We start from the raw sequence: 16,394 nt of genomic DNA on the forward strand, positions 1-16,394 counted from the left end.
TTAAGCACCTGTCAACTCATGTCTTCTTTATTTTTTTTTTTCTGTTCTAAGAAAGTCTAGCTCCCCGCTCCCCTCTATAGCAGTACTCTACAGGAGTACTATAGTAGCAGTACTATAACAATAGTTCCCTTTATGGCAGTTCTCTCTCTAGTGCTACTCAACAGTAGTACTGTCTATAACAGTTCTACCTGTAGCAGTACTCCAGTAGCAGTACTCAATACTAGTACTTTATATAGACTTTCACCCTAAAGTAGCTCTCTCTATAGTTCTTATCATAGCTATTGCTATATGCTCCGATAGCAGTGCTCCCACAGAAACACTCTATAGTAGTACTCTTTATAGCACCTTTTTCTATGCAGAACTCCAATAGCAGCACTAACTTTAGTACTACCCTCTCTAGCAGCTCAGTTTAGAGCAGTCCTCTCTTTATCATATTCTCTATAGAAATATCCCAATAGCAGTTCTCCCTAGAGCAGGAATCCAATAGTCACTCTGTCTATAGCAGTATTCATTGCATTGGCGGTGCACGCCTTTAATCCCAGCACTTGGGAGGCAGAGGCAGGTGGATTTCTGAGTTTGAGGCCAGCCTGGTCTAAAAAGTGAGTTCCAGGACAGCCAGGGCTACACAGAGAAACCCTGTCTCGAAAAAACAAAAACAAAACAAAAACAAAAACAAACAAACAAAAAAAAAAACAAAAAGAAAAAGAAGAAAAAAACAAAACCAAAAACCAAAACAAAATAAAACAAAACAAGACAGAATCTAGGAATAGTACTTTCCTTACTTTCCTTTTCAGACTACTTAAGTGAGATATAATGAATTCGGGTAGGTAAATTGAAGAAAACAATCTATTGCTTTTGAAAACAACACCTTAGATCCTGGGCATGGGGTTAGGGGGAGAAAGAGCAATGATCTCTGTTTCGCAAGTGTGCGTGTTCTTTCCCTTTCCAAGGGAAATGCCTGCTCCCGTGGGAATCTACCAAACCAGGAAAAGCATCTGACAATTAACTTACTGATGGATGTCCCAGGACAAAATCTAGGCTAATGACAATGACCTCAGTTAAATCCACTGTGAGACAATTTACATGGAACCTTCACTAACCCTGTCAGTCAGACTACTCAGTGGCCATTGGAGTGCATTGTGAGAAAAATCTGCCTTTGTAGAGCTAAGGTATAGATATTCTTGGGAAACTATTCATTTCTGAATATTTTATAGTAGCTTTAGATGTTCATGATAAACTAGATAACACTGCTGCTGTTTCTTTGGGGTGGAAAACAAGTTATTTGTTGTCCAATAGAGTAAAATAACTAGCATCTGGAGTATAAAATAATATAGAGTTCTAAATGTCAGGGTTAGTCAGAGGGTGCTCTGCAGTTATCCCATAGGAAAGTTCTAGGTAGAGAAAAGTGTTAAAGGCACAAAGTTCTCGCTGCTTGAAATGAAGTTACTTTTGTCTGGAAATCTTAATTCCTCCACAAGCATCCAGAAAGTATGCTAATATAACCTGTTATATTATATGTGATAAACTTCATATACCTCAAAGTTCTTGACACTTAATAAATTTGCTAAACTATATTTAATAAAACAAAAAATAGCTGATGGTGAGAAGTGTCTTTGGTTAACCAGTTTCTATACACCATGATATTTAAGGCCTAAAATCAGAGTAGCCTGGCATGGGAATCTGACCCTAGGTAACTGGTCAAGCTAGTTGTATACTTATTTCCTTTTGATAACTACAATAGAAGTACTGAAATGCATTTCTAACAAGCTGTGTGGTCACGTTGCTTTCATGTAGCTATTCTGGCATGAAGCATGGCATCTACTATGGTATAAGCATTCAGCAATTCCTGCTAAAAATAGAATAAATTTGAATTCATTCTATATGAATATATTGTGATGTATCTCTTAAATGCAGAATTTGGCTCAAAATATAATTATTTCTATTACGTACATAAGTAAAAGAATAAAATTTTAGTCAGGTAGGTCATATACTTGTACACAGGAAATTTTAAGAAAAGTTAAAAATAACGGAACCTTCTGATTATTTGGTTATATGCTCTGAAGTTAGAAGCTTCAGGAGGCAAAGTAGGTGGAAGTAACCCTTCTTCTCAGGGTTAGAAGTCAGCCTGGTCTACAGATTGAACTCCATGACAACCAGAAGTACACAGAAAAATCCTGTCTCAAAAACCAAAGCTAAACTAAAATAAAGGTAAAACAAAACAAAATAAAACAATCTGCAAACTACACATCTGGTAAGGAGCTTGTAGCTAAGATGTTAAAGAAATTCAGAATTATTCCCAGGACAGTACTTATCTAGGATGTATGAGACCTGAAGACCAGTACTTAGCTCTTGAAAAACTAAATCAACAAGACTTTAAGCCTACACATGTAAACATGTAGCTAGATTTGAAAGAAAATAAACAAATGGTCTGAGCAGACTCTTCAAAAGTACACATACAAATGACCAACATGGTTCTGGGAAAAAATGCTTAATATCATCAAGTTCAGAAAAATGTGCATCAGAAACACAATGATGTGGCCCTGCATGCAGAAGAGATGGCTAGTAATAAAAAGGCATATGATGAAAATCATACAACAAGGTATGAGAAATGAGCTCCCTCACATTACTGGGGGGGGGAACATAAAATTACTATAGTCCATATTAGGAAACAGCATAAAAATCTCTATAAACTAAAAGTTGAACTAAAAAAATATTAAGTGACCCAACAATTTCTCTACTTGGTATGTATTCAAACGAAATGAAATCAATGTGTTAAAGAAATGCATGGGCCTCGTGTTTATTACAGCACTAGGCATAATTTTAGGCAACGAAATCAACCTAAGTACCCACAGAAAGTGTACAAACTAAATGTGCTGTCCATGTATAGAACTGGATGGCATTTAGCCAACAGAAATGATAGAAACTCATATGCAACAGGACAGATGAACCTGGAGGGCATGGAGTGAAAACAAAACAAACAAGAACCCCCTTGCCATTGTACTCATCTATGTGGAATCTAAATGAGGTGAGTCATAGAGGAAGAGTGAAATAATGATCTCAGTCTGTAAGGAGAGTCAGAGAGGGGAGAAGAGATGCTGGTCAAAGGGTCAGCATTTTAGTTTGGAAGCTGGAGTGACAGTTTGGAGAATAATGTGCTTGCTGCTGAAGGATGAAGATCAGTGTTCAGAATCTCAGAGCTTATTTAAATGCTGACCTTGATGGCTTGTCTACAATCTCTGCAAGCAGGAAGGGGAGACCAGGAATCGTTGGATCACGCTATTAGCCAGAATAGGCAAAATGTCATATCTGGGTTTTACTAGAAGCCTATACTCAATATAAATGGTGGTGACTGACGTGAACACCTGGTGTCAATCTGGATCCTTCATGCAACGTTCATTCCTATACATGTGAACATGCATATACATATGATGTATACATATGCATAAACAAAAAATTAACTTATAAGAAAATTCAGTTCATTACCATACAATATGACTAATACTTAACAACATATTACCTTCTCTGTAAAATTCTAAGCAGATGACAGAGATTCCCTCTACAAAAATAAAAATTTCTTTAATTAATGCATATGCTAATTAGCTAAACTTAGTTATGAAAGAAAATTCTTGAAAGACATGAACCACAAATTTAAGAAGACTTGACTTTTCTTAAACCAAGCAGGGAAATTTGAAGTCAACTATGCAGAGGTTAAACAACAACAAAAATAAAAACAGAAAACAAACTTAAAAGAACTTGACAATCTGTCAAATTTAACTGAAAGTAGAGTAAATATTAGGGAGACCCTGATGAGCAGAGAAATATAATCACAGGGTTATTAAGGATGAAATAAAGAGCTCAGACAAGGCCAAAAATCAAGTAAAAAGCAAATGATAAAAGGAAAAGAAGAAAAGCAAAAATATTTGATTAATGTAAAAGAAAGGGTCACAAGAAAGCTGAAAAATTGAACACAAAACATATAGAACAAATGGTGAAAAAAAAGAAAATATCCCTAAAACAATTAGTTAAGCAGAAAAACTAGCATAAAGGGGAAATATGTATTCCAGATGGTTCAGTGATACCATGACGTAATTATCATAGATATTTATGCTCCAAAGATGTTTAAGCTAACCAAAGCTTCCAAGAGGTGGGAGACCCTCTGGAATGTACCAGAGAACTGGGAGGTGAGAGACTCTCAGGACTCAAAAGGAGGGACCTTAGATGAAATGCCCTACTGTGAGGAGAAGGATCTTACAGAGCCTGTCTCCAGTAGAAAGACAGAACATCAAGTGGAGGGATAGTATTGTTATCCCATAGTCAAAAACTCTGACCCAGTATTATTCCTATTTCAAAGAACTACAGAGACATAAATGGAGAAGAGCCTGAGGTTTTCCTCAGGAGATCCAGTGACAGGCCCAAATTGGGATCCATCTCAAGAAAGGCTACAAGACCTGAAACTATTACTGATGCTATGGTGTGCTTACAGACAGGAACCTAGCATGGCTGTCCTGCGAGACACCCATCAGGCAGCTGAAAGAGTCAGATGCATATACTTCCACCTAACAAATGGACAGATGCACAGGGGACCACTGTGGTTCGGTTAGAGAAAAGCTAGAAGAAGCTGAGAAGGAGGTCAACCCCATAGGAAGACCAGCAGTCTCATATAACCTGGACCACAGAGATCTCTGGGCCACTGAGACCACTGAGCCTCCAATGAGGCAGCATACAGGAACTGATAAGAGGCCCTGACACATATAAAGCAGAGGACTGCCTGGGCTAGCCTCAGTGAAAGATGAGCCTAACCCTTGAGAGACTTGGTGCTCCAGGGACTTAGGAGTTCTGGTGGTGCTGGGGTGGATAGATTGGGACATCCTCTCGGAGACAGAGGAAAAGGTATGGGAGGAGGAACAACAGTCAGAGGGCTGACCGGGAGGGGGATAACAAATGAACTGTAAAAAAAAGATTAAAAAACAATAAAAGAAAAAACCTATAACCAGAAGATTTTAGCATTGTTTTCTTGGTAATGCCTAGATCTCTAGTGGAACAGAGGAAAACTATTATAAGAAATCAGTTTTTCACAACAGTCTGTGCTGGGAAATGGTTCAATCAGCAACATGCTTGCTGTTCAAACACGAGGACATGAGTTATAATCCCTAGCACCTACATAAAACTACTACTGTGGACCACCCATGTGATCTCACTGCATCTCAGCAGCTGCAGAATATTCCATGGGAATCTGTTAGTCATCCTTTCCCATCAGTAAGTCCTAGATTCACTCATAGACCCTATCTAAAAATTATGTTGGAAAACAATATAGGATGGTAGCTACAATAGCTGACATTTTCCTCTGTCCTGTACACTTGTCCACAACCACACACACACACATACACACACACACACACACACACACACACACACACACACACACACACACACGAAAAATAGTGGAAATTTACTTGCTTGCAGAATATGTACATAATTTTCCTTGTTTTCTAAATATGTGTATGCATTTCTATGTATCTGGGTTTGTGCACATGACTGGAATGCTCTTGCAGTCGAACAGAGGAAGTCAGTACAGATTTTTTGGAGCTGTCTTAATGGTTCTGGTTGTAAGCCACTGGTTAGTGGTCCTGGGAATCCAATGTGGATTGTCTGGAAGATCATTACTTGGCTCTGAACCACTGGACTATCTCCCCAGCTCCATTCCTTTTATGTTTATATTGAATATATCTCTAGACATGTATGAAAGTTACCAAACCTACAGTAAATTCTTTGTGAAAACAGAAAGACAAGAATCATATCAAAACCAATGTATGAGACCAAAACAGCCTACACATCAAACCAAAACAAAACAAAAAATTGACGAGGTAAACATTTAAAACAAACTGTAAAGAAATGTTATAAGTGAAACTCCTTATATGATCATAACTACACTATAATTAACTTGGTTTGCTCAAGAAATGCAGTTATATATTTTATATATTAAAGTCAAAAATATATAAATATATAGATATCTATTTTGATCAAATTAAAAGAACACAATCTTTATGACCACTTTCATTGTAAACTATAAATATTAGGAGAGGTAACACAGACTTAATGTGTAACATTTCTACAGAAGGTAAATAGGAATCATTTTACTTAGAGAATACATGTTAAAAGTTTTTATATTGAAACCAGAAAATGGAAAAAAAGATGTTTGTTGTGATCACTACAATTCAAATTTGAATAAACATAGTAATCAAGATAATAAAGTGAAAATATTAAACCATGTAAGAATAAAAAATAAAAAAAAGAAGAAAGATTTTCCTGTTTGTAGATTACATAGTTATACATATAAGGTGTTTAGAAACTTTGATAAATTATCCACTAAGTTAGGAAGTAATTTCATCCAAGTATCTGACTAAAAAATTAATGTGTGAAAACAAATAAAACTTATAGAAATGTCTTTAACATGCAAATACACCAAATACCAAGGAACAAATTTAACCAAACTACACAGATGACTATAAAAGAAAACTTCATACTTTCTTTCAAATGTAGACAACTCAGAAAGTTTTTATCTTTCTGTTGGCAGTATGTAACAGAGCTGAGCCTGGATCTCATACATGCAAGGCATCATAAAGCAGGATTTTCTGTTTTGAATGAACTGCTAATATATTTGATTCAATGAGAACACAGGTTCTGATCCACTCATATCTTCAAAAATTCTCTAATTTATTTTTGAAGACCAGCAGAGAGAAATTTACAATGGTAGCTAAAGTAGAATGATATTACATTTAAGCTATTAATATGCTTTGAAGAGCAATTAACCTATTTTCAAAATAACTGACATTAATCATTAGAAATATACTTTTCCAATGACAAATAACTAATTCTCACCAATGTGTCACTATGCTAAAAGGCAGTCATGGAATTGCAATAACCTTTTGGGGCCATTGAGTAGAAATAGATCAGAGACCCTATCATGTACCACTGGGAACATGAAAGCAAGGTCATCATCAAGACCTATATTTACTGTTTTCTTGTATACATAAACACATAGCTATGATAAAGTTTAATTTATTAATTATTAATAAGAGGTTCAAAACAATATTGAATAATAAATCAGGACAAACATTCGTAGGTGGTATAATAAAGTTACCAGTACAATTAATTTTGTACTTCCAACTATAACTATGAAATAAGCCTAATTTGAATACAATCATTCTAGTTATGTATGGTTTGGCCTAATAATTAAAACAGCATGAAGTAGCTTGTGAGCAGGTATGGCATGTGCTGTAGACATAGAGCACAAACAGTAGAGCAGACCTCTCATACTCCAGGCAGGGTGGAGACTGATGGTTGGAGACACCATCACCCTGCTAAGGACTTTGAGCAATTGATAAATTAAATTAAATTACCTATATCTGGAATTTCCCACTTCATATTTTCCTAGCACAAATAAGTAGGGAGTTTTATATTCACTTAATGTATCATAATCACGAAATACAGAATTAAGGAATTGCTCCATTTAAAGAAGATGAAGGAAACGATGCCAAGTATTTGCCACTTGCAATCAAAGCTTACTAAGACTCAGACTAAAATTGGGACAGGTGCAAGTTTGAATAAGGTCAAATACATGATAGTGTTCTGTCATGCTTTTCCCTGAAGTTTCCTATGTGGATAAGTAAGGCTAACCTTCAGAGAATCTGGTCCAAGAGGACAAAATGTCTTGTAGCCATTCCATTGCCCCTTTATAGACTGTACAAACTAGGAGGGCAGATTAGGAAAAGAGTAGAAATTAGCAGGGATACCCATCTTATAATATTACTAACCACCTTTGAACGTGGCACAGAATACTCAAAATGGCCAGGGCATCTCTGAGGATGATGTTACCTACAACATCTGCAGCCACTAGCTAAGGAGTTGCCATTAAAACACTCTAGAAGAGTATTACCGGAACAATATTTGTTTGATGCAGTTGGCACTTACCTCATCAAATTCAAAATCCTCTAAATCAATTTCTTCATACTCTTCTCCAGATTCCTCATCTTTGATAGCCTTTCGGGCGGTCGCCAGCTTCTTTCGTAAAATAAAGCCCTTCCAAACTGCCTGAACAAAAATGTGAAGTATGTTATGCAGGGTTACAGATCAAACCCTAAACCAGATTCTCTATGTTATCCCATTAGGGAGATAAAACATCTTAGAACGTAGTTTAATGGCTCAATAATCTGTTTTTTGAATTTTATGTGACACGTATGACTGCAAGATAAATTAAATAACCTCGTGTGTCTAAATCTCTCGAGACTTCTTTCGTGGTAAGCAGAGAGGAATCCTTAACCCTCCCTCTACTGCACATGGAGGTCAACCAATCAATTATCTGACAATTCCTCCAGGACTCATTCGGAACCAAGAAGAAAGACATTTTTAAAAGGTCAAATTTGCTCATTTTCAAATCGTTATGTTTAAAGTAATACTAAGCTCATTTAGAAAAACCCCAGTGTATTTAAATGATCATGTTAGGGAGATGGTATCATGGCCCAAAATAAATTAGTTTCAGGAAAAAAAAATTAAGTCAGCACAGAATAATGGAACTAGTAAAACTAAAAAAAAATTAATAATCCTGGAATAGAGAAGCTCTCCCACCTGTGTCCCAGGTGCAAGAAAGCTCCAAACAATAGATGGTGTTCATATAAAGCTGGAGAGTGTGCACTGAGGTACATGAGGTACCAAACCAATGGTGAGGTACATGGACATATTAAAGTGAATTGTTTACATTTCAGAAAAATACAAAAGTATAAAATTAATTTTTAAAATAGTTATATATAACTGTTAAATAATACATCAGTAGGAGCTCAAATTTTCCAGCATTTGGGGGGTCAAGACCGGATCTTGGTGAGGCCTGAGGTCAGTCTAGTTTACACAGTGAGTACGAGGCCCTGTCTTGAAAACTAATAAGAAAGATTTAATTCTCTAAATAATCAACCTTTGTTTATTAAATATGAGTTTGAAACTATGTGCATATTCAAAATAACTGTTAAAACTAAAGTATTAAAAACTAAAGTAAATATATATGATCTAACAAGAATCAATTAGAAAATGAAAATATGATTTACACTGGGTGTACAACTCTACAAGTTATTAAGGTCATTTTTTAAATGGGTTTATTTGATTGTAAACTAAAAAAAACACACCCCCAAAGACAAATTTGACTGCAAAAAGTATTTTAGAGCACTTTTATAACATTAATATTGTTGTCATTTTTGCTACACTGAGAAACAGAATATACACAGTGACTGGACTGTATCCAAGAATAGATATAACCCACATCTACAACAACCACTCTCAGAAGTCAGACGACATACTTCTCGGAAAAGAACCCAGGAAGCTGAATCAAAACCCAAGCAATTGGCCAAGAACCATTGAGAGTGGTCAGCAGACTGATGGCTTCCCTGCTTTTATCCCTGTGTAGGACTCGCTGAAGGGTGATCCTGATGCTTTGCCAGCTAGTCAGCTTGCCCCAGCACTGGGTCCATTCACAACCCCTTTCTACAGCCGCAATCCCCAATCAAACCATATCTGACCCTTTCCATTTCCTTGACTATAAAGCAAAACCATGCTATTCTCCGACTTTGAGAGGGTGGAGGAGAGAGAGAAAAAAATAGATGAGCTGAATATATAGAGTTGAATAAATTTAAAAAAATTAAAGTCTTCAATGTAATTTTAAGATAACTGGATGAACCAGCGGTGTGAAGGATCAGTAGCTGGCATGTAGTCCATCATATCTAAGTCTGGGACAGAAAAGACCATTGATTTGGAACTTTATGAAATCTCTCTCATGTGCCGTGCACAGATGGTACAGCTTAAAGCATGCAAACAAGCCTATTTGAGTGGACTTTCTATTCTAATAGTGGTAGGGACTGAAAATAGACAAAATAAATGCAGCAAATGCACAGAGGCTGAAAGTGATAAAGTATAATAAGGGGCAGGGGCAGGAAAGCAATTTACGACGATTTCATTACAGAAAGAGAATATCCAAAGACTCAGTGTATAGATGTGCACTGCATTCCCATCCTATAGCTATCTTTTGAAAATTAAAATGTCAAATACTTCTTCAGGACACATTCAAACATATAGAAAAGTCCTGCAATGCCTGGCACTTTCTGGACAAACACAAGCTGTGCTAAACAGATTATTATTAATAACACTATCAGTGCATACGGTCATGGGCAGAACAATGAGAATGTTGATACAGGCAGACACAGGATGTACAGTCCCTCACAGTGTCACTACTATATCTGTAGCTATGGGATTTTTAACAAATGAGGAATCAATTCCTTAAACTTCTTTCTTCATCATGACTCCCCTATTTTCTCTGACAGGGTAATGAAGGTTCTCTAGCTTGATTCAGCCAGGAAGGAAGAGATTAATGGTTGAATAAGTTACTGAGTATTTAAGTGATTATTGAAGGGTAGAAACTTCAGCCTTTCATTGTTTCTATCTTTACTCAACACCTGTGAGTCTCCCTGGCTTTAGGATAGGAGCCTTACTGGTCGGCTACGCTGTCAGAAGGACCAGTTCTCTCTTATTCAACTCCTCTAGCCATCTGTGGGGCCATGGGCTGTGCACAGACAGCCTAGCAAAGGTCTGGAACCCTGGTGACCCTCTGGGTGGAGACTTCCACCTGCATGGGACAACAGGTATTCGGCCACGCCTCCTGGGTGCTATATATTAAATTGCTATATATTAAATTGTATAATGTACATATAATAATAAATGTAAATTTTGTATAGTAATGATCATATGTTGAAGGATAATTGATCATACTATGAACCCTGAGATTGCATATTTATTGAAAAATCCTGTTTCTAGTTGTGGTGTGGCTCAGCCGTTAGCATGAATCTTTAATCTCTCTGGCTAGAATACAAACATGCCCTTATTACACACTTTTAATTCCAAGCAATGAAATAAAGTTAGTTTGCATAAAGATGTTCTGATATTTGAGAGTGATATTTAATTGCATATCAAGCAAAGTGAAAAATCAGAAAAATATTTGACAGAATAGGATATGCCCAACTCTGACAGGGAGAGGAAGGGGAAGCTACTTAAGAAAGAGCAATACAGAGAAGAGAAAAGAAGGTAGGTTTACTAGGAGAGCTGTACAATGACAGGTTACAGAGAGACAACAAGCTACGCACAGATAAAGACAGAAGAAAGACTAGAAGATTTGAACAGATTGCTAGAATTAGTGTGAGGTCAAGGAGAGAGAGAGAGAGAGAGAGAGAGAGAGAGAGAGAGAGAGAGAGAGAGAGAGAGAGAGAGAGAGAGAGAGAGAAGATTGAATCAGTCAGTTTGCAGAGAAGTGTGAGACAGAAAAGCTGAGTTGAATCAGTCAGTGAGAGTTATTAAAGAAATAGAAAGGTTGAGCTTAGTTTTCCAAGTCAGAAAGTCATGTGACATTAAAGATCATATAAAGAGGCTGAAGACATGCCTCAGCAGTTAAGAGCACTGGCTTCTCTTCCAGAAGTTGTGAGTTCAATTCCCAGCAATGACATAGTTGTTGGCTCACAACCATCTGTAAAATGGGATCTGATGCCCTCTTCTGGCACATGCAGATAGGGTACTGATATACATAAAATACAGCTCTCCTAGTAAACCTACCTTCTCCTTCTTTTCTCTTCTCTGTACTGCTCTTTTTTAAGTAGCTTCCCTTTCCTCTCCCTGCCAGAGTTGGACATATTCTATTCTGTCAAATATTTTTCTGATTTGTCCCTTTGTTTGACATGCAATTAGATATCACTCTCAAATATCTTAGAGATCATGTAAAGTTAAAAGAGCATTGATTGATTTTTTTTTTAGTTGCTTTTGTTTTTAATGGTGAACTACATTGTAGAAAACGCTTCAATGAGTAAATAGAATAAAAAGATAATCAAGTTAAAATTTATTTTGAAATCTTGTCTTGATGGTGCTAAGGCAAGTATTTCACATGTTTATTTGCCTATTTATTTATTTATTTATTTTGCCAATTAGCACACAATGTAGTATTTTTCCCTCTGGCATTTTACTGAGTGTTTTCTTTTGATTGAGTCACCTTTCCCCTATTCTCTGCCATTTTTCTCGGCACTGGGTCCACTGGATCTATCCTTCTACTCCCAGAATTCCTCCTTTCACACTCACTTCTTGACTTCTAAGTTTTTAATTAAAGCAGGCATTTGAAGAACTTTACATTTTGTTACATTTTCAAATATATTTCTAGCATAGCTATCAATTTGTTCAAATTACTAGCTTTCACTAAAATCTTAGAAGATTTGAGAAAAATATTAGATTGCAATTGTAGTGCTTGGGAACAGTAATTTAAAATCTCCCCTTTAAAAATTGTTCAAGGCCAGATGGATTCAGTATAGTATTCTTCCAGACCTTCAAAGAACTCACATCAGTACCCCTCAAGTTATTCCATAATCAAAAAGGAAGGAGCATTTCCAAATTCCTTCTATGAAGGGTTCTTTTTATCACTCCAAATACCAAAACCAAATATGCATCAACAACAACATAATGATAGTCCAATCTCTCTAGTTGTTAATATAAATGTAAAAATTATCAATAAAATACTTGCATACTAAATTCAAGAACACATCAACAAGACCAGTCACAATCAAGTCCTTGTCATTTATTGATGTATGAATTGTTTAACCTATGTATATGACATAGACTCAAGGACAGAGACAATCAACTTAAGCTACTGCTTTCTGGTTAGTTTTGTATTCTGCTACTTTGCTGAAAATTATTATTAGCTATAGGAAAACTACTCATGGACTGAGTGGGTAATTAAAAAGAGAACATAAATTGGAGAGGGAAAGGTGAACAGGGACATGGAAAGATGGAATGGGGGCTGGGTTTGATCAAAATTCATTATACACACATATTAAATTCTCAATTAAAATAAACTAAAAGCAGATAAAAATAAATGGAAAGGTCTAAAAAAATTAGTAAATTTCCTTTATATCAACTACAAACATACTGAGAAACAAAGCAGGAAGCAATCCATTTTCTAATAACCTCATAAAATATCTTGAATAAATCAAATCAAAGAAGTAAAGGACTTAATACAATGAGAATTAAAAAAAAAAACATTGTATGGGTTAGCTTCAACAACACTAAAGGTAACAATATTTCAGATTGAAGGAGTATTATTTACAGTCTTAATAGTCAGCGGAACCACACCTCCTGTTACCTAGCTTGCAGCCTGTAAATCCAAGCAAGTGTGAAATAAACTCAATTAACTTTAAAACTCTGAGCAAAAAAAAAAAAAAAAAATGAGAAATACATTTTTGTGACTAACTCTGCTATCAAAAGTTTGAATTAACCTGAATATGAAGAGCAGCCTTCTCCCTCTGTTCTTGGATATCCATATTAGTTTTTCTTCTTTCTTCATTAGAAGTAGTCTGGTTATTGATGAGGGGATCTTGCAGGGGTTCTGTTGTGGTAGGATGCATTTCTGCAGAGCAATTAATCTGTCTGTGTGCAATGTAACTACGCCATTGTGCTTGGATTACCATAGCTGCCTTGCTAAAAACAGAAAGAGGAAACTATTTTAGTGTACATGAATACTCAGAAAGTAAATAAGAGATCTTGATAAGATGCTGAAAATATGGTGTTCTATATATCACAGGGAAACTACACTCAGGGAATCTCAGCAATATTGGTGTTTATATTGGACCATCAACATGCTAGCAACATTTGGTATGCCATTGCAGGTGAGAATAATCTTGCTAGGCTCCACCCCTAAATGAAGACCTGCAGATAATAAATTCCTGAGGAAAGAGGGTAGATTAGTATTATCCAGGAGTGAGCCCTTGATAGGTTATCTAATCACATATTATAAGTCCTAGATGCATAGGAACATCATTAAATGGATAAATCAGGTTGTATTTATACACACACACATATATAATTACAAATTTATAAATTTGGTAATGGGTAAAGGAGACATAGAAAGAGGTACAAAGAGAGAGGGGGAGTGAAAATTATATGAATACAACACTCTTGTAAAAATTTAAAACCATACAAAAAAGGGGTCTGAATATAAATATAAACAATCTTATTTAAAATCTTATTTAAAAACAAAATTCCGCCAGGCGTGGTGGCGCACGCCTTTAATCCCAGCACTCAGGAGGCAGAGGCAGGTGGATTTCTGAGTTTGAGGCCAGCCTGGTCTACAAAGTGAGTTCCAGGACAGCCAGGACTATACAGAGAAACCCTGTCTCGAAAAACCATCAAAAAAAAAAAAAAAAAACCCAAAAAAACAAAAAGACAAAATTCCTTCTTTGTTTAAAGATAGTCATAAATGTAAAGCAGTAGGGATATCCAATCTGAAAGAGAGAACGAGCCAAAGTTGAGAGAGGGATTTAGCTTCAGAAAGATTTTTAATTTTTTTAATAGCTTTTAAGATGAAAGACGTTACAGAGATTCTTCTACATAATAGGGGCATTGTTCCAGAGTGGATGTGGATGGTAAAGAAGAAGGGTCCCAAAAGTATAGAAACCAATATGGGCTTGGCAAAGGAGGGTTAGGTGCTTGTCCCCATGTGTTGCCTTAGAAAGGAAGAGAAAATGACATTCTTCACAGTCTTCATAGCAAGAGGAAAGACCCTAGAAGGTGTTTTACCAGCTTCGCTTCACTTCTTGGACCCTTGAAAACGCTCTGCTCATGCATACACCCACTAGGATGTTCTAACGTGTCCTAGCCCATGGCTATTTGCAAATTTTAGACACTAAGTTCCTTTCCTGAGTTGGAATTAGTTTCCTTTCTCACAGCTTATTATAGGAATTTTTACAAGGTACAAGGTATAATGGAAGTGATAGCAACTCTATCTTAACTTCTTGTAGGATCTCTGTGTTTGATTTAATAGGTATATGAAGAGCAGCAAATCCACTCCTTAACATTTCCTCAACAGAGTTTGCAATAACGTTTGGCTTGTTTGCCTGGGCTGAATGATATGCTCCCCATAGTTGAGCGTGTAAATACCAAGTCTCCAGATTTTAGGTGCACACTCCCAGCTTTCAGTTCAAGACATCACGACTCCCTGATGCCCTGTTGTCTTGATCTAATGATGACGGACTCTTATCACTTTGGTGCCATTATGGTCAAATAAAGCCCTTGATTATGGTGTATTCTCACAACAATAGAAAATTATTTATACAGAAGTTGGTACCAGGGAGTGGGCTACTTCATGAGGAAGATAAAATAAGCAAGTGGATTCTTGATGGAATCCAGAGAACTTTGGGACTTTGAACTAGAATAGTGTTTGAATGCTGTAAACAGAAATTAATGGGCCATCTTCAAAGGAGCTTGGGTACCCAGGCCGATGACGTGCTGAGGAGAGCAATATTAGCAACTGGATTAGAAAATATCATGGTTATATTTTGGCAAAAACTGTCACTGCTCTGTCTTTGTCCTAAGCATCTTCTGAGGCTTAATCTAAAAAGTAATGGTCTAAATTCCTTGGCAGAGGAAATTGTAAAGGAATTTAATATTGATCCTGCCTTGTAGTTACTACAAATCACTTTAATTCAGATCTACAATGAAAAAGATCAAGGGGGCAGAAAGAAATATACAGTTTGAAGAGAAAAAAACAAAAGAACAATATTGAGGCCAAGGCTTGTACTTAGAGAAGTCAGGAGCCCAGAGTAGGCTTGATTTGCTTTGGAACAAAGGGAAGGGTATCCAAAGGGCAAAACCATTCAGCCAAGCTTCTAAAGTCCAAAAGCAGAACTCCAAAGGAATTTTCTGCTCCGAGAAATAAACAGCAAACAAAAGCTTCTGCAAAATCATTCAAGGGACCAAAGATGTATCCCAACCTGTCAAACCTCCCTCCACAACCCACTAATGGGCACTGCCAACTGAGAACCCAGTATTCAAATGTCTGATACAAGGGAGTCATATCCAATCCAACATACTCCACCCCTCTTGCGTCTCAGGTTCCTGGCTATATTGTGATGAAAAATGTATTTAGTGTGATGCCAAAGTCCTCATAATCTTTCGATCTCGATACTTGTCAAAAGGCCAAAGTCTCTTCTGAGACTTAAGGCAATCTCCTAATTGTAAATCCCTGTGAAATAAATAAATGAATGAATAAATAAATAAAAATTACATACTTCAAACATATAATGGTTTTCTCACATGATGCTGGCTTTAGAGTCATGAAAGATATACAAACTATGGAGTCATGGGATTTTCTGGCCATTTTAGAGAGCTGAATGAGGTGAAGCGCATGGCAGGGCAGTCATGTGTGAAGGCCTCCAGAAGCTATTTCTGAAGCTGTGAAAGTGAAGTCTTGGTTGTAGTGAATATACTGGTAGATGTTGGAGCCATGGCATATATGCCAAGGAAGCTTCACATAATGAGAGTACCAGCCC

General features: G+C 36.6%; 1 protein-coding gene across 12 annotated transcripts in view; it reads right to left on the reverse strand.

Moving 5' to 3' along the window:
- Lrriq1 (leucine-rich repeats and IQ motif containing 1) overlaps positions 1 to 16,394 on the reverse strand; it is a 191,999-nt gene that overhangs the window by 103,989 nt on the left and 71,616 nt on the right. For all 12 annotated transcript variants that reach the window (XR_871734.2, XM_011243593.2, XM_030245338.1 and 9 more), the window contains 2 exons: positions 13,344 to 13,545; positions 7,972 to 8,091 (listed from right to left, as the gene is read on the reverse strand). Coding sequence is in view for 11 of the 12 variants with exons in the window: in XM_011243593.2 (XP_011241895.1) it covers positions 7,972 to 8,091; positions 13,344 to 13,545 (322 nt within the window). In the remaining variant the exon portion in view is untranslated. The remainder of the gene's footprint in view (positions 1 to 7,971; positions 8,092 to 13,343; positions 13,546 to 16,394) is intronic.

This window comes from Mus musculus, chromosome 10 (genome assembly GCF_000001635.26).
Source record: "Mus musculus strain C57BL/6J chromosome 10, GRCm38.p6 C57BL/6J".
Lineage (NCBI taxonomy): Eukaryota > Metazoa > Chordata > Mammalia > Rodentia > Muridae > Mus > Mus musculus.